We start from the raw sequence: 22,085 nt of genomic DNA on the forward strand, positions 1-22,085 counted from the left end.
TGGCTATCACCTTTTGTTTTTTGTTTTTCATTTTTGCAGATGCTTTCTCTGACATGGTGACTCATGCACCTTCTATTCTGATAATTTGTATTTAAGATACTCTTTCCCATCCTCCTAGGTACATCAGGGGTGTGTATTTTGGGGATTGGGGCGGGCTGACTTGCTGTTCCTGTTTTTTGGGGGGTTCTCGTTGTTTTTTTAATTTGCTGTTGTTGTTCAAGGTAGTTTGGCTCTAATGCCTACTTGTTACTGTAACCTTCTGGCCGGGGATATGCCCATTTTTTTTGTATATATTTTTATGAAACTTAATAAAAACAATTTGACACAAACAATTATCTAATGATGGCTCTGACCTATTTCTTTAGCTAAATCCAGGTGGTGACATTTTTTGGACAGGGAGTGTAAAATGTGTCTGTCATGGCAGCTTGGTAGGTTAGTGGTCTTTAGGGTATGGTGCTCTCGCCACTGGTGTCAGTTAATGATGGGGATCAGTCCCTTCAGAAGTCAAAGAATAGTCAATTCTAGAGCTTTCCTCAAGCCGGTGGGAATGCGGCTGAGGACATGGGTGGATTTTAGTAAAGCCTTCTCTTGGCTGATGGCCACCAAAGCCTTTTTATCATAACCAGCAGTCATTATTTATCTGGTATGTTTATTCTGGTTATTGTGAATTTTAACTATTAATCTTTATAATGTAAAATAAATTGCAGCAGTGGGCGTTTAAAATCCATGTTGCGTATTCCGCGTGTTTACTGGGAGTTTCACTAAGGGGACAGAATTAATAAATCCATCAGTCAAGTATTTTTCAGATCTACGTAATAATGAAACCCACTCTGAGGAAGTGAGTCACTTCCTGTCAAATACTTCTGTCTAAACAGCAAACACTAATGTCAGAATTTGTTTAGTAAAGCTGAACTCAAGGCAGATATTATAAAAATACTAATACATTTAGTCATATATTTCTTAAAACGAATCCAGTTTATTTTACAATCAATCATACTATACAGTATATACACAAACATACATACTAGGTCCGATTTAGACAGGGGTCAATTAACCTACCAGCATGTCCTACCATGATCCTGACTATTAATCCTACACTAACATACATATACTGTAGCAGTTGCTCATGCTTTTTTCCATCAAATGCTTAGTTTAAATCCTTGTTCTCAACTGCTGGGTCATGACCCAAAAGTGGCTCGTAACCCTGTGTTCAGTGGGTTGCCACATGCCTTCTACTTTTCTAGGTGAGAGGCTTCCCAGCCTCCCCCTAGTGCAGCACTGTCAGTTCTCGCGCCAAGCAGCCATTAAAAATATGCTGCCCGGTGGCGAGTCTCAGCTTGAGGTGGGGTGAGCTGGGGGTATGGTCACAAGGGAGCTCCATCCATACGTGCATTGCTTACAGCTCCCTCTCATGTCCTGTAGAGGTGCATGGACCAGAATGACGTCACATTCTGGCTCCCGCCACCTCTACAGGGCATGCAAAGGAGTTGTACAAGCAATGCACATATGGATGTAGTGCCATCACAGCACAGCAGCCCACAATTGGACCCCAGGCTGGGGATCTACTCCAGTTTTCGTAAGGTAGGGAGACTGGGTAGATTTTAAAAAAAATGACTGTTTTTTTTTTAATTTTTGGACGAGTGAGTATGTGTGGTTGAGAATGTTTGTGAGCGTGTGAGATTGTGTCTGTGGTTGTGTGTGGTTCAATCGAACAGTCCTGTGCGATTATCGCACTGTACCATGCAATCACATCTACTAAGCGTTCTGGTGTGGGAGGTGCATTGTGTTGCCATTCATTTGAATGGCACCCCAAACACAGCTCACGCCTACAGTTTAATAGCCCGCACCGGAATGCGCGGTACCGCAATTACTTGGTTTCTTTGCAGTGCGACTTGGGTCGCGACTTAATGACCAAGCATAATTGTGGGTCCCGAGGTTACACAGGTTGAGAACCACTGGTTTAAATTATCTAGGTTTGTGACGAGTTCTCTTTAAAGTGCACTTGTCATGGGAGAGATACAGGTTCTGATGTCTTTCCAGGCAACTGGACTTTCTGTATTTTTCTTGAAGACGTTTCACTGGACATCCGACCAGCTTTCTCAATTCAGAATGACTTGTACAAAAATTCTCTGGGAATAAATATCGTGAATTTTGCTCCAATCCACATAATCTGTTAATTGCAACAAGGTGTTGATGCCATTTGCATAATTGGAGTCTAGGAGGTGTTATTAGCCCACCAGAGAGAGGTGTTAAACAGCATCGTATGTGGCAGACAATAGATGTCTCACCCCCCACCTCTATTCAAGCTCGGCTTCTCCATTTTTACATAAATGGCATCTTTCACACCTCTTTTAACCAGTCCTCCTCCCTGTCTAGGATGCGTACTTGACTGTCTTCAAAGGAGTGACCTTTCTCCTTTAGATGCAGTTACACTGCTGAATCCTGACCAGAGGGTTTGGCTCTTCTATGCTGTGCCATGCGCTGGTGTAGCTGCTGTTGTGTTTCACCGACATACAGCAAGTCCAGTTGCCTTGACTTATTTTTTACAGATATAACAAGAAACATGCTTAAGTAGAAAGTCCAATGAGAGTGCCAAAAAAAAAGGTTCAAGAGTCCAAATTCCTTTAATATCAACAGGATAAAACAAAACAGCCAACATATTTCAGGTGCCCCCCAAAAAATCCCCCTTCTTCAGGGCTCAGGTATTGCAACTGGTAGGAATCAGAGATGGCATAATAACCAAAAATAATTCTTAGCTGGAGGTTACAAGATGCCGGAAGTCACTGTGTCAGCAGAACATGCTTATAGGAAGAGAAAGCAGAGTGACAGAGGGATCAACTCATCACTCGGTTGCTACGCTTTTACTGTCCAATCACAGGCTGGGATGGGGCCAGGAGGACCTGGGCTCAAAGGAAGTAGGTTGAATGATGCTGGCCATCAGAATGAAGACATCTACGGGCAGATAAAAACATTGCAGGGGAAAGCTCAGGACTGAAGCTGAATATTGCATCAAAAGCAGGTTATGTTATTGTATCGTTGAATAAACTATCCAGTTTTATCTTGTGGCTTTTGGCTGGAGTTCTTTTTTAAGGTCACAAAATTATTTATCCCCCAATATGTAAATGTTAACCAAATGGAAAGCACAAAATGCCCAATTACCACAGATAAACATGCCAGCGCTATTAAAGTACTTCAGTTATGTACTATAATGAAATAAATGATTTGGTGCCTGCATGCCTTAAAGCATTGCTGCCCATTTGTCCAGCTGCTGCTCAGCAATGTTAAATGATGAACAAAAATATGACCATCTGCTATATAGCTGACACGTAACCTTTTGAAAAATACTATTCCACATAAATCACTCTAGATAAAGAAGTGCTGAATTGTATTACCGAGGTGTGCGTCGCGGTCTGCGGATTTGTTCCCAAAAGACCTGGGAGCTGCCGAGACTGCATAGCCTCCATTTTTCGTGTTCTAAGCACTGTGAATGCAGACTCTAAGAAAATATTCATTAATCAGCTCTATTATCCTTTCATGCTATTTGGTTTATATAATGCCAGTCATGTCAGATGCTAATAAAGATTTATTATGATGCAAAAACCGTTTCATACATACTGACTGCCATCCCTTAAAGGGATTTTATCACTTGTTCTGAAAAATTGGAATGTGGTGAGGCCGTCCCCCGGTGACAACCACAAAGGTTCAGTCACTGTTGTGTTATATGTTCAGTGGAATCTATCGAAAAATACCTGGGAAGTATTTTAAACTAAGTGGGGTGCTTGGTGAATAATATCTTCTAGGCCTCTGGAGCACACATTGTCTCAGCCAGGGGTACTTGTAAGAGAAGAGCTGACTGGCAGAGGGGTACTGCTGCTTGTTAAAGTCAGACTTGTGTTTGTAGTTGTGAATAGAATGGGGCAGGGTCAAAATGCATCAAATGCTGATGAAACCACTTACAATGGAGGCTGCTCCTTGATGTTTAAAAGTTTTAGCTTCCTGCAGAATCAGCTGGACCCCTAAGCACTGGTCCTGATATCTTGTTTAAGGGGGGCTCATTTCCCTTGCAGGGTCCTATGAAGCCTCCCTTGTGTTTGCTAGTAAGCTGTATGTGAGTCTAAACTAACACACAGGCACACCAAGGCAAGGTACTCCCACCCCCCAACTTATTTAAAAAGTAGTGGTATGAACACACCACACCACACAGTCATAAAACACAGCAAGTACTATGCAAATGTGCTCTGCCACCTCCAGGACTTTGTGCTTCGGGACTCTGCGCTCCGGGATTCTGCGCTCCGGGACTCTGCGCTCCGGGACTCTGTGCTCTGGGACTCTGCTCTGCGGGACTCCTCTGTGCCCTGATACTCAGTGCTCTGGGACTCTGCGTCCGGGACTGTGGAATTGGTGGAGCACAGTACAAACCAGTATGTTTCAATGAGAGAAAAGGCCTGCATGGGCCATGGTGTGTGTACCGTATTGGTGCATGAAACAAAGCGAAGAGCGATATCTACTATCCATTATAAATGAGCCCCTTAGTCTGGTTTTGGGCTATATACTCTAAATATCAATTAGAATATTATACAGTTAGATATACTGTGTGAACTCTAAATAACATTTTAAAGTTTATGTACATATTAAACTGCACACATGCTGTATCACACCGGAGATATCTATGTTTGATACATTTACTGACCAGTCAGATGGGAGTGATTTAAACTTATACTGCCATGGCAATAAGGTTGTCACATGATAGGACCTTGTGGGTGGGGAGGATTTATCAGCCTGGATGGATAAGTCAAGGTTTCTTAGCTAAAACAAAGCTCCTAAACTTAGCCCCACATACCCCTGCGCCTTGCTGATACATCCTTATGATAGAAAACACTACTCCTCTTATCCCCTGTGATCACTACAGGTCCATCTTTATGATGAAAAGCAGTACTCCTCCAATCCCCTGCACCTTACTATTGGTCCATCCTTATAATAAAAAGCACTACCCCTCCTATCCCCTGCTCCTCACTACAGGTTCATCCTTATGATGAAAAGCACTACTCCCCCTATCCCCTGCTTCTCACTACAGGTCCATCCTTATGATGCACAGCACTACTCCTTCTATCCCCTGCTCCTCACTACTCGTCCATCCTTATAGTGAAAAGCACTACCCCTCTTATCCCCTCCACCTCTCTACTGGTCCATCCTTATGATCAGAGCACTACCCCTCCTATCCCCTCCACCTTGTTACTGGTCCATCCACATGATTGAAAACAGTACCCCACCTATCCCCTCCACCTCGCTACTGGTCCATCCTTATGATGGAAAGGACCATTAACCAATAGAATTTCTCAGGTCATAAAAGGGCCACAAACTGGTTACTGTAAAGAAATCAAATATTGTTTATGGACAAAATGACTTTCAGATAACGTCTGCTATTATGTTCATGCCATATCAATGAATAATTTTAACATTGCTTATACAAATGCCTATAAGCACACAGTAACGTCTGCAGTCTTTAGCATTCCTTCAAGAACAACATAAAGATCAATATAATAAAAAGTATGCATCCATTTCTAATTACATTTGTTGCATCGTTCAATTTCAATTAATTTTGCATGGCAAATAAATCTCATCCGAATGATTAGAGTCCAGTAACAAATACCGCATGAAGCAGCCATTTTACATGTGAATGCAACAAATGACAGTGAAGCATATGCTTTCTGGAGAAACGAATGACATCGCTGTTTAATATGTAAAATGCAGCATTTTTATTTGCTGCTTACATGTTACAAGACAGCAGCAAAAACAACAACCTATACTTTAAGTGAATTTGTTAAAGAGCAACTCAAAGCAACAAGTCAGCCGGTAAACAGCTAGCTAAGTACAGAAGGTGCTGCAACTGAGCTAAAGTTAAAATAGCTTTACCTTGTATCTACGTTCTATAACATGTAGGTTAATGTTCAATGTCCATTGATGCGTTAATGCCCAGACCATATTTAGCAGCATCAGTATGTGTCAGTTACATTGACAATAACCTTCTGCCAAACTTGCCTCCCGAAATCATTCTTACGTTGTTTTTTAAGCCCTTAATGACAGACAGAAAGTAAAATAAACCTTAACACCTGAACCCAGTTTTGCAACTTTGTCACATGTTAGTAAAACTGTACATCTCTTGCTACTGCAGCTACTTGGGGGTCTTTTTCATAAACAATTCACAGATCCATTCACACTGCAAATCTTTGTCACAGTTCATTCTGTGCAAATGAAAACTAATGATGCCACCAAACTGGCAGGATTGATAAGCTGCATTATATATATTTGTTTGGGGGGGAGTTAGTTATACTTTATATTCATTCATGCAGCTAGTGTAAATACTGAAATCTGCCTTGGTATTAGCCTTTTGTAATTCCCTGTTGAGCAGCACTCATACTGGCTGAGGGAGGACCAGTACTAGGAACCAATCAGCTGCACTGCATGCACATGTGCTACCAAGAAGTAAGCTGATAGGAGAAGAGAACAAAGAGGTGGCCATATCAATCTGCCGCTGCTCTTTTATGAGCAGGGTGACACCACTCTATAAGAAGAAGTAGTGTCATTCTCCTGCCTGTGCGACAGGGCTGTGTAAACCTTAGGACTGAATGCACAGAAATGCAAACCATTTAGAAGGTAAATGTGCATTTCAATACTCTTCTGAAAGTCACTTCTAAAGGTGTTGGGGCAGTTGTGACAGATTATAACAATATGGGGTGTATTTATAAACAATTCATGCTGCAAAACTATGGGGTCTATTCACAAAAGGGTGAAGAGTTTGGAGAAGGCAGGAGAAGGGAACAATCTAGGACAACATAGCTGAACTGGAAAGTGATCTGAATTGGAGAACTTTTCCAAATCGGCTATTTTGGCCTAGATTGTTCCCTTCTCCTGCCTTCTCCAAGCTCTTCACCCTTTTGTGAATAGACCTGTATGTGAACATTCCTTCTTTGCAATTGGAGGCAAAAATGACCGTTCTTAATACAGTAAACTCCCCATTATCCGGCATTCAAGCAACCAGGGAAAAAAATTAAATCGAGGACAAATGTCATTATTGTTTTGCCAGTTGCTTGTTAGACATGTGCACACTGAAAAATGTTGTTAGCAACTAAAAGTATTTAGTTGCTAATGAAATTCTCTGTTTACATCTTGCTGCGGCCCATGGATAGATTTTTCAGCTGCCAGGTGAATGTAAACAACGGGCAGCGGTCATGTCCAATAGCCAGCCTGCTAATGGCTATGGCAATTCGAAATAGCCAATAGCAGAATCTAGCCAGCAGATAAATGGGGCAGGGAAGGAGGGGTTATATAGTTTTTGAGGTTGAATAAAGACACAGGTCCATCATGTTCAACCTTTGTGTGTATGTGTGTGTTTGTGAGTACGTGCATGCGTGTGTATCGTCGCTCTGATGATGTGACACTTGTGAAGTCAATAAACATTGCCTTTTCTACATGCTGGAGTGCTTGTGACCTTTTTTGAATTTTCTGTATGTATATGAGTCCCTGTGTGGTCTTAGTTTTTAAGAGTACCTGTACCCCTGTATGTTACGGTCTCTTATGAAGGTATCTAATTGATTTTTGAATGATTCAATACTCTCTGCTGATACCACTGCTTGTGGCAAAGAGTTCCAAAATGTAACCACTCTGACTGAAAAGAAGCTACTACGCCCTTTGTGGTTAAATCTTTTCTCCACCAATTTTAGGGTTGTTGTTTGAGAGTTAATGATAACTCTCAAGCAAATAGAAACTACAGTTATCCGGCATCTATCATTCCCCTTGGGTGCTGGGTAACTGAGAGTTTACTGTATATTTTCTTTCCAGATGAAAGTAATATTAGGAAAATACTGCATTGCGGTCACTAGACGGAACTGAGGAACATACTTCTTTCCAATGCTCCTCGGTTCCATCTACCGGCCATAATGCTGTATTTTCCCGATATTACATTCAACTTGAAAAGAAAATATACTAAAAATGTTCATTTTTGCCCCCATTCACACAGAACAAAGCTTTACAGAGTTTATCAGAGTGAATGGCTCTGCAAACTATTTATAAATGCACTCCTCTGTTATCTCTGCAATTGTTTTGGTTGGTAAAAAGCCCCCATATATCAGCATATGAACTGTAGCTGTGTTGACAAGAGCCACGTTTACTTTTTCATTTCTTATTTGGATTATAAAACAAAAGCAGTATACAACCCCAGCCCTGAATTAACCATTTTAAGTTGGCAATAAAATATATAGTACCAATAAATGAGATGTCTATGGTAGTTGTGTTATTGACATATAAATCAAGTGTCTCCAGAGGAACCTGCAAGCCTTAAACGTAATCAGAACATAGATTCTACAAAATCAAAGGGATCATATTATAACAGAGCAATTTGTGGGATTATTACCGGGTTATTTCCCACGGGTTATGACAACCTGGTACGGAACATAACATTCCCTCTGAAGCCTGTCTTCCAATTTTCCCTCCAGTAATCCTGTCTGCTTTTGGAGAGACAATATTCCTATAAACGTTAGCTCGGTGAATTACAACATTCTGGTATAGGTGCCCCTATAATTACTGATTTCAAAGACAGATGCTTCAAATGTTTCTAACTCCTGCATGGCTGTGAATAACTGGCAGCTTTGTAGCTTGCAGGTACTTCTCGTGAACAGTGCTGGCCTGAAGGAAAACTGAACACAATCCAAGCTACAGATTTAGTTTTGCAGCCTCCCCTGTATTCATTTGTTGTATTATTGTTGTAATGATTTGTAGCAAGAAGAGTCATATCATGCTGTGTAAGAACAGGGTGCTAAAGGAACAACAGGTCCTGAACAAGGTCATATGGGTCGAACATAACTCTCCTTATTCATTGGCTGGATTTACATATTACATTTTGTATAGAATTTATCAATTTAACTTTTTCATTACAAACTTTTTTTTCTCTATTTAGTTTTTTTTCAGCTTGGAATCCTCGAAAGCTTTTTACAGAGCTCCCAACTGTCACTTATTTGTAGGGACTGTCTCGCTTTTGGAACCAAATCACTCAGTCCATCTTTCCTTCTCTGATATCCCTCTTTTTGGTCTGATGTATAGAAAAGGTACTATTTAGCTACTAAATATTCTAGGCCCCTTTCACATGGGCTTTCTGATAAGGTCCACCTGGCAGTTTTTCAGGCAGACCTCATCCAATGGGCACCCAGATATAAACAGCGTCCATTTATATCAGGTTACACCTGACTCTAGCCAGGTCTGGGGAAAATTAAATGGATCATAAATCTGTTTCGCCGGACCTCATTGTGCTGGATTGGGGGTAACCGGATGTAAAAGGATGCCCACCTGTTTAGATGTGGCTGCCCGTGTTCTACCATAGATCTGGTAATGTCAGGTTTTTTTCTCCATTGGAAGATGGAGGAAAGAGCTGCACAGACACGGATGTCACCAACGGTCACATCCATTCCGATCAGAAGGGGATCTGTGCACAGAAATTTGGGATGTATGTTATTAAATATAAATAAAGTAGAAATTAATTATACTCCTATAGTATAAATAGGTAAAACATATATAAAATATATTAAGAAGTTCCTGGATCAGATTGATTCATCAAGGCTTTTTGTAATAGTTGAGTTTGAATCTGTACATAATTTAGATTGTACATCAATGAACATAGATCACTGGCCTCTAAACATATATCTAAAGCCATTTTCCCTTTTAGAAGGGTTAAAACCCCTGTCAGATTGTTACTGCTGTCTATGTTTTTGTTGCAGAGGTTTACCCTCTCTAATCATCCTAGTGAATCATGTCACTTGGACTGAAAATCCAAAAATGTTGAGTTGTCACCACTACAGGAAGGGAGGAAACAGGAGAGAAAATCTTCCAATAAGGACACTTGTTCATCTAGCAACTGTAGCAAAGAGAAGATTTCCTTCACTTTAGAGAGATTTACTCTTACTTCCTGCTGTGTCTCTGATACAGAAGGTGAAGGAAAAGCTCTCAAATGGGACACAGACAGTAAATATATTTAACATCTAGTTGAAATGAGCATCAAAGAAATGTCTAAAGAGTTCAAAGGTTTTATTTTTTTCTTCCACGAGTGGCGCCAAGAAAACAGAGACAGCCAACACGTTTCTTGGGGACACAAATTGCCCTTCATTAGGGCTTAAGACTATAATGTTGATTTACTAAAGGCTCATAAACTGTTCACTTTGCAAGGGAATTTGCCCTTCACAGGGGAATTTTCACTTAGCTTGGTGAATGTGGTCAATTTTCCATTGCAAAGAATACCCAATCATGTGCAAGGAAAAGAAAAAGAAAAAACAACTGTATTTTTGCTTGCACATGATTGGGTGATGGAAGTTAGCAGAGCTTCCCCTCATTCACTAAGCTAAGGCAAACATCTTCTGCCATTCAAAACACAGAGCTCCTGATCATACCAGTCACTGGCAGAAGATGTTTGGAAAAACAGTCAATGAACAATTGTTCTAACATCAGTGGTATAATATTAGGGAATAGGCTCCATTATTTTACCACTGATGCTGGTGCACTTGCTCATTGACTGTTGTTCTAAACTTCTCCTGCCATACACCAGAATGCCCAGGAGCTCTGTGTTTTAAGTCCAATATACACTTTGATACATTGATTGTAGCCCAAATTAAGGGGAATTTGTGGTCCCTGAGATGCATTGTCTTTTGTTTTCTTGTTGTCACTTATAGAAATAAAACAAAATATGGGACTCTTCTTTTGTTTGGTGATCACTTTAGCCAAACTTCAATTTGCTTGATTTGGTTTGACCTCCACTTCTTGGGGGTTGTCCCTGTTTTGTTTTGTAGTGAGCTCCTAGACCCAAACCATCAGACTCAAATGATGACTTTTTCTACTGGCTGAAGATTTGCACTCAGGAACATGTTTTCACTGAGTAAAAAAAAGCCTGAAAAGGTTTTAACCATTTGCTACTCTATTCTAAACTACCAAAATGTTTTGGCTTTAGATATAGCTTGAGAAGAACTTCACCAACATGTAATTCATTTAGACTGAAGTGGTGCCGGGTTGAGTCTCCTTCCAAGCCATTATAGCTCTCACAGTCATTCAGAGCAGGACATCTACCAAACAGTTTCCCAGAGACCTTCAAAAACCTAACTGGAGCCAAAACACACTACCACACTACTCCAGTCACACTATGGGGTCTATTTACGAAGCAGCCGAAGGATCTAGCCGTAGCTTTGGCCGATCCTTCGTACAGCTCCCGAACTTAGCCGAGCGGCTCAGTCGAGCCGAAGGCATGTGCCTCAGCTCGGCTGAGCCACGCTGAAAGCAGAAGCTGGCCGAGCGGCCGTCCATTGGCCGGCTGACAGCCTGCTTCTGACAGCTGGGCGGAGCCAGCCATGATCAGAATAGAAAAAAAAAATGTTTACCTATAGGAATGCATTGCTAGATTCCTATTGGCTATTGCAAATTGAAATAGCCAATAGGAATCTAGCAATGCATTTCTACGGGCAAAAAAACATATTTTTTTCTATTCTGACACGGCTCCGTGTCATAATAAAGAAAAAAAAATCAGTGTTTCTCTCCTGGCGGCCAGGAGCGGGAGACTTTTTTTTTTTTGACGGCAGCAGAACCGCCGGCCAATAGAAAACTATTGGGGCGGAGCTAGCTGTCATTGCTAGCTCCGCATAATGGTTTTCTATTTACTTTTTGGGACTTTTTAAACTATTTTTCTGTTCTGCTCGGTCCCTCTGAGGGACCGAGCAGAACAGCCGAGCCGAATGCCGCTGAGCGGCATTCGGCTATTCACTCACTGCTGTTCGGCATCTATAAGAATAGACCGAACAGCAGCGAGTAGCCTGCCGGAATTTCGGCTTAGCCGATCCAGATGTTGGATCGGCTGAGTTGAACTCCTCCTGCACTTCGGGTTGGCCAAACATGCTGTTCATGTTCGGCCGACCCGAAGCCACGTGAAGCCACCCGATGTATGGCTGAATTCAGCCGATATACGGCTGAAATCAGCCATACCAGCCTGAAGTAAATAGCCGAACAGTGTTCGGCCCACTTCACTTCAGGTCAGTCTTTCACTCGGCTCAGCTTGGTGAATAGACCCCTATGTTTCCTATGAACTTTGTTTATCTACCTAAACCCCTAAAAATAGATCACAAAATAAAAACTGCCCAACCACACCACTTTTTTTAAAAAGAGAAAAGAAAACAACACTGAACAAAGAAAAATGGCAACTCACAAGACACATGTACATAACAATGTGAAGGAAAATTGTTCTAGTACTTACCTCTGTCTGTGTCATATAGAAATACATAATGGTTCCATCCATAATGATCTAGTAGACTTAGCAGTGCTCCCCGTAATGATGGTCTCAGCTGCAACACGAACTGACTTTCACCTTCTGTTGGGAAACTGGGGGTGATGAGGGAAATGTGCAAAGCACTGCAGAATGAGGTCAGGGTGTGTACCGATCTCTTGTCATACAGCCCAAAGATGGCAAACACTCCTCTTGAATACTGAGAGCAAACTGCAAAGAGAGATATAAAAATGGTTTAGAATGCAATAAAAGGACATACGTTGTGCTTAAAAAGATCAGATGTGGCAATGCATTGCAAACAAAAGTGGAATTGCCCTGGGTTCACTAGTGCAGCTTCTCCTCAGCCTATAAAGCTGGATGGCCTCCTACCCTTCCTGGCTTGGTAGGGCAATAAGGACCCAGGCACATTTGTATGAGATTTTTGACAACAGTCACTCAAATGTTAAAATAAACCTGTGATAAGATAAACATGAAGGCTTTTGTTGAACTCTACTTCTAAAAATCCTACTTGACTGACTGTCATTCTGACCTGCACTGCTCTAAATCACTGACCTGGAACAAGAATCAATATAAGGACTTCTATCTTTAACTTAAATAGTTATTTCCATCCACTTGAGCTGCATAATTAAAAACTGCCTGTATCTGATTGTGGATTATCCTGATTAATCACAATCATTCACTTTTAGTGATCGCTAGATGATCAAGGTAGTTGCAATCATCCTCAATTAATCACACATAATCACGCACAGTTGCACTTCATGACTTTGTGGCTACATGCAAACTTTTAGAGGTCCACTAGGGAACTGAATAAAGGAGACAAATCACAATCAACTGTGGATGACTTTAATTGAGTGGTTTAAGGTATCCCTTGCAGTTTAAGCCTTAATCTGGCCATACATGGTTAGAATTTCGTTCAAATGTTCATATGAAATTCTGAAAAATCATTAGTCAGGGCATTCAACCATACCATCATCGAGTCAACTAATTTAGCTCAAAAGCCCTTAAAAAATTGTATCCAGATCAGCTACTTGAATGGAATTGCAGACATGATAAACATGTTTCTTTTATTGCTGATGAAATCAATGAAAGAATAATGCAAAGTAAAGTTGATTTATAGTATATTGCATATTTAGCAGTATATTTCTATATATGTTTTATGTTCATCAGGCCATGAGGTTGCAGTGGCTATAATATGGATATTGTATATTATAGAATTTACTTATGAATCTAACTTTGCATACTCTATAAACAAACCTTTGTTTGTATTGCTCTTTCATACATTCCTATACCACACGTAATTTTTTACCGAACGAATGTTCATGACCACAAATGTTCTAGGACATGGGCATTACAATAAGTACAATTTTTCCCAACTGATGACCACATTAGCAGTCAGAATTTAATGTGTTCAGATAAGAAGCAAGAAAAGTTCTCCAACCTGGTCCTTCGATTTTTCTAATCACTATAATCAAAAATGATTGTCAATTTTTCCCCATCAACTATTATAAAATCAAATCAACAAAATTCTAACTGTGTATGGCTAGCTTTAGCCTTACCATAGGCAGTTAGGTAATGTAACACAAGCACAGATGAGGTGGGGTCTGAAATACCAAAATGCAGTCTGTTGAAAAAGGTGATCCCCCCAGAAAACATCACCAATCAGCTCATTTTAGAAAAACGCAGTTTATGCTACAGAGGAAAAGAAGTTAAAAATCAGGTTTCTGTTTATGAGATCCACAGCAGTAGGTGGGCAAAATAAGGCTGGGCACACACCTTACAACCATCGCAAGACTTTAGTCTTGCGATGGTTGTAAGGTAATTAAAATAACGTACAATCTGCCTATCTTGGACAGGCAGATCGTACTTGCGATGACTGGGTATTCTTTGCAAAGCAAAATTTTACCACATTCACCAAGCTAAGGGAAACATCCCCTGCAATGTGCAAAGTCCCTTGCATTGTTAACCGCCTTTTTGCCTTTAGTAAATCAACCCCACTTTGTCACAAGTTACTATAAATTTTGATTGGACCGCCATTTTGCAATTTAAAAATGACAAATATTTGTTTTTTACTAAGTCGATACTGTTTTAACACTTCGATGTAGTGAGAATTTTGGGAATTATGTTGTGTTTGTGTGCGCTAATATTGATTTTAGTGCATTTTAATTGAAAATTCGGATTTGATAAACATTTACGCAATTATCATGGGGTGTAGAAAATTATTAGCACCGTCTTTTATTCTACAGGTCCTGTGCTTTCAGAAAATATATCGCTCAGGGGTGTCTTTTACTAACTTTCAAAGTGTAAATGACAACTGTGAAAATAGCAGCAAATAATAAAAGTTGAAACAATGGTTCGGCTTAAGGTGAAAAATAGGAGGCAGGGCCTGGCAGTGAAGGGTTTAACTCCTTTAAACTACTGTTTCATGTTGTGTTATTTTGTCTTCCCCTTGTGTATAATCCCTATTCCCTCCTAGAACTGTGATCAAATCACAAGTAAAAACTCACAACGTGTCACAATCCTTCTAAACATTTTCCCTTGTTATGGCCGGTAATGGAATTATATTCTTACTGAAATAAACATTTACACAAATAATTAAAACAAACGCTGCCGCAATACAACAAATACATAATATTAACGTATTAAGACAGGAAGCCACAAATGGATTCATGTATCAAAATTACTTTTTCAGTTTTTCCTAATCATGAAACATTGAAGAATTGCCGAACCACCAGCTGAGATTTAAATACCAATGTCTATCTCATTTTAATTAGGAGGGGGTTGTATTTGTGTAGCATATTCCAATTAAAAAGAAAATGCATAAATTATTTGTTATCTGTGATAAATAAAATATTTGCCTGTGAGTTTGAATTTAAATTCTGAAACAAAATAACGTGGCATAAATAATGTTAGTTAGGATGTTCTAACAGGCTACATATGAAGTATCATGTCATTTTTTTTAAATAGTGCAGGATAAAGCAGAGGATTAGAATACTATTAATGAGACGTTTTAAAGGTATATTCTAATTAAGCAAGACATTTTTGCATTTAACCTATTCAAGAAATCCAACTACATTCTGCTCAAACATTTATCAACTGCCCTGAATCTGAGCCTGTGGAAATGCTGGTCAGTGCTCACTGGTTCAATCACCATCTCCATTGGAGTCTACTGAAGCCTTGCTTACACAAGGTGGTAAGAGAAGTTGTAAAGCACAACATTGTATGCAAAGTAGCTTCAAGCCTTGCCTAAAAAGTAGTTTGCCAAAACAAAGTGACTGACTTTATACGACATTGATTATGGTTAAATTGCATCTGAATTAAATTGTATAGAAAGTTGGCCATACACTCAGGACTGTCCCTTTAATAAGGCAGCTACAGGCGGATGCCTCATGCGGCACCTCATTGGGTCACGTGGGGGGGGTGCAGCAGGTGTGCCTGATGCCCCCTTTCCGGACAGAGTGTCCCAGGTTGCCTAGAGTGCTTAGCAACCTGGGATGCTCTGGCCGAAGCCCTGCCTATCTCCTGGCAACATCTCATGTCAGTGAGCTGGGCGGGGCACTGGACAGAGCTGGAGCCAGAGGTACCGTGCACCACCAGCACCTTCCCCCCCCCACATGGTAGGGTGTACCACCAGCACTCCCCTTCACCCATCCACCCCCCCCCAGTATTGTCTACCACCAGCGCCAACAACCAACACCATAGACCACCCACCCCCCTTAATGTTCACCACCAGCAACCTTTTTGCCCCCTTGCTCAGGTGGCAAAAAGTCTAGGAACACCCCTGCATACACTAGTCGAATTCCAGCCAACTCCTGCTGACTCATCTAAAATTCGACCGGTGGGCTTCCCAATCAGCAAAGCCCACAATATGCCACATCAACTGTTAAAAAAGTTAATGTTTTATAAATAAAATATTTAGGAATTTTGGGTGGCCACAGTAATGGAAGGCAGGTCTAACTGCTATAGCTTAAAGCAGAAAATAGGACTATCTGGCAGGGGCCCCTAACAGTTTGCGGCAGCATACAATTAAATGCATGCACTAAATGAAATGGCCAATACTGCAAGTCAAAAAATCGTGACAAACTGTGACACAGTGCAGCTGATGATGGCAGGAATGCCATTTTAAACTTGTATGTGTAAAAAAAAAAAAATCAAGGCAACTGGACTTGTTGTATTTTTCTTGAAGACGTTTTGCTGGTCATCTGAAGGCAGCCGAGTGAATAACCCACCCGAAGTGAAGGTTATTCACTTCAAGCTTGCACAGCTGATTTCAGCCGTACATCGTCTGAAATCAGACGACCTTCGGCTGCACTTCAGTGCTCTGCATGTTCGGCTGACCCGAAGGACTTCAACTCAGCCGATCCAACATCTGGGGCCGAACGGTAGTGAGTGAATGGCTATTCTACTCGGTACCTCTATGGTACCGAGCAGAAAAGGAAATCAATGAAAAAAGTTGAAAAGACAGTAGAAACAAAATGTTTAAAAATGTAAATAAATAATAAATGTAAAAAAATAAAGATACAAAAAAGAAAATTACAACTGTCATTACAACTGGGTAGAGCCAGCCGTGAGATCACGTCTGGCTCCGCCAAGCTGTCATTTGCGAGAGATTCGGCGGGTTTTTCGCCCCGCTTCAGCTGTCACTACGGCTCAGTCGAGCCGAAGCATATGCCTTTGGCTCGGCTGTTGCTGCTCGGCCGCCTTCGGGAGCTGCACGGGCTTTAGTGAATAGCTTGTACAGCAGCCCTTCGGTTCGACTGAACAGAAGGGCTCCCGCAACCGAAGCTAGCCTAAGGAACAGCTGGAGCTACCGCTGATTCTTCGGCTCGCTGTGTCAATAACACCCTAAATGTGTGCATTGAAGAGTAGCCTCCAGTGTAACACACCATTTCATTTATAGGTGTGTGTGTGTGTTGCAGGGACCCTAATTATTGAAAGTCCAGAATATTCCCCAATTTATGGAAAGGCAACATAAAGGAGGGTCTTATGGGAATTTACACCTTCAGTTAAGTTACAGAACTATGCTACATGATCTGTAAACTGTGCTGTCAGTCTGTAAGAGTTGACATTTGCAAAGAGTGTACCTGACTAACACAATAAGGCGTCTATCTACAGAAATAAAAGCCACCATAATGTAAACTCAATTTAAGCAAAACCTGTAAAAAAATGTTCCCCATATCTCCCAACTGTCCCGCTTTTGGAGGGACTGTTCCCGTGTTAGAACCAGATCCCTCTGTTCCTCTTCCTTATGCAGTTGTCCCCCTTTTTGGTCTGATGTACAGATATCTATGAAAAGGTTCTATTTACCTACCAAAAGTGGTATTCTGCACTAAAACCTTTATAATATCACTTAATTATCTCGATTACAATTTCAAAAAGCTAATTTAAAGGAAAAGTAATGGTAGGGGGAAAAATATTTAGGGTTTAAGCAATCAATGTTCATTATTAATGGTTCACATAACTTAGGGAATGGCAGCTGTATGTCCATTGCCTAAATACATTGTGCTAAAAGGTGTCCCTCTTTCTCATCTCAGAAAGCTGGGAAGTATGATGTTACTATTGAGGTTGAAAAAGTGCAAACATGCATATGGAACTGAGAAAATGCCCATCTTATAGAGCTATAAATGAGGACCAACAAATAATTTTGCATGGTATTGTAGATTATAGTATAAACTTTATGTGCATGAGCAAAGCCTGGAGTACAATAAAGGTTTTCAGCTGACACACAACACAATACATTGTCACAGTACTACTGTTTATACACCAGAATACATAGTACTGGTCAGAATGTAACCCCTTCCCGACCGATGACGGAGTTATGCTGTCACAGTCTTTCAGTTCTTTAAAGACTGAGACTGAGTAATCCTGTCATACGGTAAAATGAACGCTGGTCCGTAAAGGGACCGGCGCTCATTGAGTTAATACTGTTGCTGGGTCCCTCGGTGTCCGAGGCAGACCCTCAACAGCAAATTAGGGGTCCAGGCACTGTGATCAATGCGATAGGTAATGGCTGTGATCACAGAGCTTTGACGGCCACTGAGCTGGCTTGCAGGTCACTGTGTTGTAGAGCTGCAAGGCGGATCAGTGTATTACAAAAGTGATACAAAGTATCTCTGAGGAGAATACAGTATCTCCTCAAAATACTCAATATCAAAAGTAAAAGCCCCTGTAAATAAATAAAATTAACCAATTAGTGCCCCCTACTTAAAAAAAAGTTTTAAAAACTGTTTTTTTTTAAAGTTTTTAACATTTTAAAAAAAGTAAAAAGTGAAAAAAGTTTTAAAAAAATATGTTTGATAAAACATTATTTTAAAAATATAGTGCCGAGAGGGCTATTAATGTTAGGAGACAAACAGACCACATTCTAAAATTGTTCCACACTAAAATTGTATTTCAATCCTTATATATTTTGACTTATAACTTCCAAAATAAACTGAAATCCTAGACTTATGATATACCCTATAAATCAGGACAAATTAAATAATTTATTATGAATTACTTTCTGTTAGCTACTCTAATTATGTACACGTTATTATTGCCAAAACTGTGGGAAAAAAACATTTTGTTAGGTTTTTTTTATATTTTTTAAAATAAGAAAATAAGAATTTATATGTCACATTAAATGAAAGCAGGTCATGTAAAAAATGACCCCTTGTAGTGGGGCTACAACCACCACTGCAAAGGCTAAATTTGTAATAAATAAACATTGTAAAGATGTTTTATGTAAACATTGGGAGCTCAGCTTATAATTTATGAACTACCAAACAAGAGTGATGAATTTGGGGCTGAATGTAATGTAGTGACACAATTTGTTTAGATTCTCTGCAATCACCCCCATCCATTGCTAATTCCTGCGGTGGAAGGACAATATATGGTAAAGAAACAAAAATGGAAACCTTTAGACACTTGAGTTAAGCATCCTTGAAAATCTATGGCATACTGTATACCATTGTTCCTGGTTCTCTTGCAAGTCTGTTTATAAACACAATTCATACTCAAATTCTAAACGCATCTGTTCTCCATATCATTACTCAAATTTTTTTTTAGGTTTTTTACTATGTGCCTTAAAAGATATGCTACATTTTGTTTTGCCTGTTTTCCTGATTACATATATATAGCCAGGGAAAATATAGGCACAGGGATACTGATTGAAGAAACATTGGCCTTACATTGTCTTTATAGATGCATCTGCTTTGATAAATAATTCCTTATAGGATGTCTCTAAAAAGATTGCACACTTTCAGGAAATCCTCTTTCTGCTGTCTAGAAATATTCTGACATCTGCTACCTACCATCACATTACTGAATGGAGCTTATCTGTCAAGTGTCCCCTTTGACAATAACTTAGAAATAACTGCAAATCTATCGCAGTCTAAATTCCCTCCAGAGGAACAGAGAAAAATGAAGGTGAGTTTTCTGGCTTAAAGGGCCAGGAGAACGCAGTTGTATCATGTAAGTGCTCCAGGACAATTCAGTATGATTAGACTTCACACCTGAAAAAATATCATCTGTGGCAGCTGTAACCCACCCAAAAATATTGAAGCGCATGCAGATGCTAAACCTTTTTTTCATCATGTTTGGCATAAGTTTCTTAACCACTTGCTGACCGGGGTATTTACACCCCCTTCCTGTCCCGGCCATTTTTCAGCATTCAGCGCTGCAGTACTTTGGCTGACGTTTATTCCGTCATGCAAAGCTGTACTGAAATGAATTTTATATCATTTTATGGGGACACATAGAGCTTTTTTTTGGTGGTATTTAATCACCATTGGGGTTTTTAATTTTACTATACAGATGCTCCTCGCTTAACGACTTACCTGTTTTGCGACCACTCGCACTTACGACCGACCTCCGAGCGACCTCCGACCTCGCGCGTCAGAGTCAGTGCGACGTGTTGCCGGGGGAAGTGACGTCCTCCGATCTTCACTGCGGGTCCCGGTGAGTATTTTCATTGCCCGATGTACAGTACACTGTTCGGTACTGTACATCTGCAACGCTATACAGTACTGTACTAATGCAGTACAGTACTGTATAGAGTTCCTCACTTAACGACCAATTCGTTTAACGACCTGGTCGTAGGAACGTAACTCGGTCGTTAAGTGAGGAATACCTGTATAACAAAAAAGTACCGAATATTTTTTTAAAAAAATGGTTTTCCCTTTATTATTTTAGGAAACATTTATATTTACCAAATTTTTTGGTAAAATATAAAAGGCGGATCACGTTGGGTAAATAGACACCAAACATGTCAAGCCTTAAATTTGCGCGTGCCCGCGAAATCGCAAAAAAACAACATAGCCAAAATTGGTCATAGGCGACGCTTTAAAAGATTTTACCGCCCATCAGTTTAGTGTTATCAGTGACTGATGGCCCTAAAATTATTGCTCTCACTGCGACGTTCGCAGTGATATGTAACATGTGTGGCGTAATGGGCGTAATCGTCGTTTTCGCGCCTAGGCGCATTTAACGCATTTTTGCGCATCTATATGGAGGTGAGGGGACTTTAAAAAAAATGTGGTGTTTTTTGTTTTGTGTGTGTACATTTTTATTTATTTTGTGAGAATTGTTTTTTTTAAACTTTTTTTACACTTAACTTTATTGTTATCACATAGGGTGCTAATAAGTACCCTATGTAATAACAAATTACAGTTACAGGTCCCCTTTATGGAGACATCAGGGGTCTCTAAGACCCCTAATGTTACCTAGGGACCCCCAGAGAAGCTGATGAAGCACAGATCTGCTTCATCAGCTTCTCTCCAGTTTTTGTACCGGAGAGTGACAGAGGAATGCGTAAGTGATGTAATATACAACACTTCCTGCATTCAGAGACTGGGAGGAGAGCGGAGGGAGATCTGGTCCTGACTCCCTCCGTTCTCAGTGCACAGAGCCACATCGCCCGGGATGGATGGACGCCCGGGATCGAGGCGGCGGGGACAGCGACGACCAGAGGTAAGGAGGGGGGCGCACCTTCACTTCCATCATACAAGTGATTGGGCGTCTGCACAGACGCCGGACCGCTTATATGTAAACGGCCATCGCTGGCCGTTTAAAATCCAGGTGCTTTCCTGCTCGTGCACGCCAGGGGGCACGCTCGAGCGGGCGCGGGCACGAAGGACGTCTAAAGACGCCCATCCGCATCCAGGAGACTCCCGTCTGGCCGTCTTTCAACGATCGGCGGACAGGAGGTGGTTAAAGTGACACTAAACTCAGTAGTTAAATCTTAAAAATGCATTCAAGTACCCTAACTATTAACAAAAATGTATCTTATTTGTGTATCAGTTGAAGGTCCTCAAATCATCTCTGAATTGGTGTTGACACTGTCCTTCCTTCTGGAGGGTGGCTACTTTTGTTCCCCATGGTCCCTGTGTGTGTTGTAAAGTAGTCACCGCTCCAAGCTCACTCCTATGATGGACTACAATCTCAATACAGATTAGTAAACTAAACATGAGATTGTAGTCCATCACAGGAGTGATCTTGGAGCGGTGACTACTTTACAACACACACAGGGACCATGGGGAAAAAAGTAGCCACCCTCCAGAAGGAAAGACAGTGTCAGCACCAATTCAGAGATGATTTGAGGATCTAAGACAGAGTGATACACAAATAAGATATAGGGGTCTATTCACAAAAGGGTGAAGAGTTTGGAGAAGGCAGGAGAAGTGAACAATCTAGACCAACATAGCTGATTTGGAAACATTCTCCAATTCAGCTCACTTTCCAGTTCAGCTATTTTGGCCTAGATTGTTCACTTCTCCTGCCTTCTCCAAACTCTTCACCCTTT

The 22,085-nt window shown here is 40.7% G+C and overlaps 1 protein-coding gene across 8 annotated transcripts in view; it reads right to left on the reverse strand.

Moving 5' to 3' along the window:
- GRIA4 (glutamate ionotropic receptor AMPA type subunit 4) overlaps positions 1-22,085 on the reverse strand; it is a 288,436-nt gene that overhangs the window by 178,009 nt on the left and 88,342 nt on the right. For all 8 annotated transcript variants that reach the window (XM_018563191.1, XM_018563190.1, XM_018563195.1 and 5 more), the window contains exon 3: positions 12,278-12,517. In XM_018563191.1, the coding sequence (XP_018418693.1) occupies positions 12,278-12,517 (240 nt within the window). The remainder of the gene's footprint in view (positions 1-12,277; positions 12,518-22,085) is intronic.

The sequence above is a fragment of the Nanorana parkeri genome, unplaced genomic scaffold (assembly GCF_000935625.1).
Source record: "Nanorana parkeri isolate BGI_ZX_2015 unplaced genomic scaffold, ASM93562v1 scaffold639, whole genome shotgun sequence".
NCBI lineage: Eukaryota > Metazoa > Chordata > Amphibia > Anura > Dicroglossidae > Nanorana > Nanorana parkeri.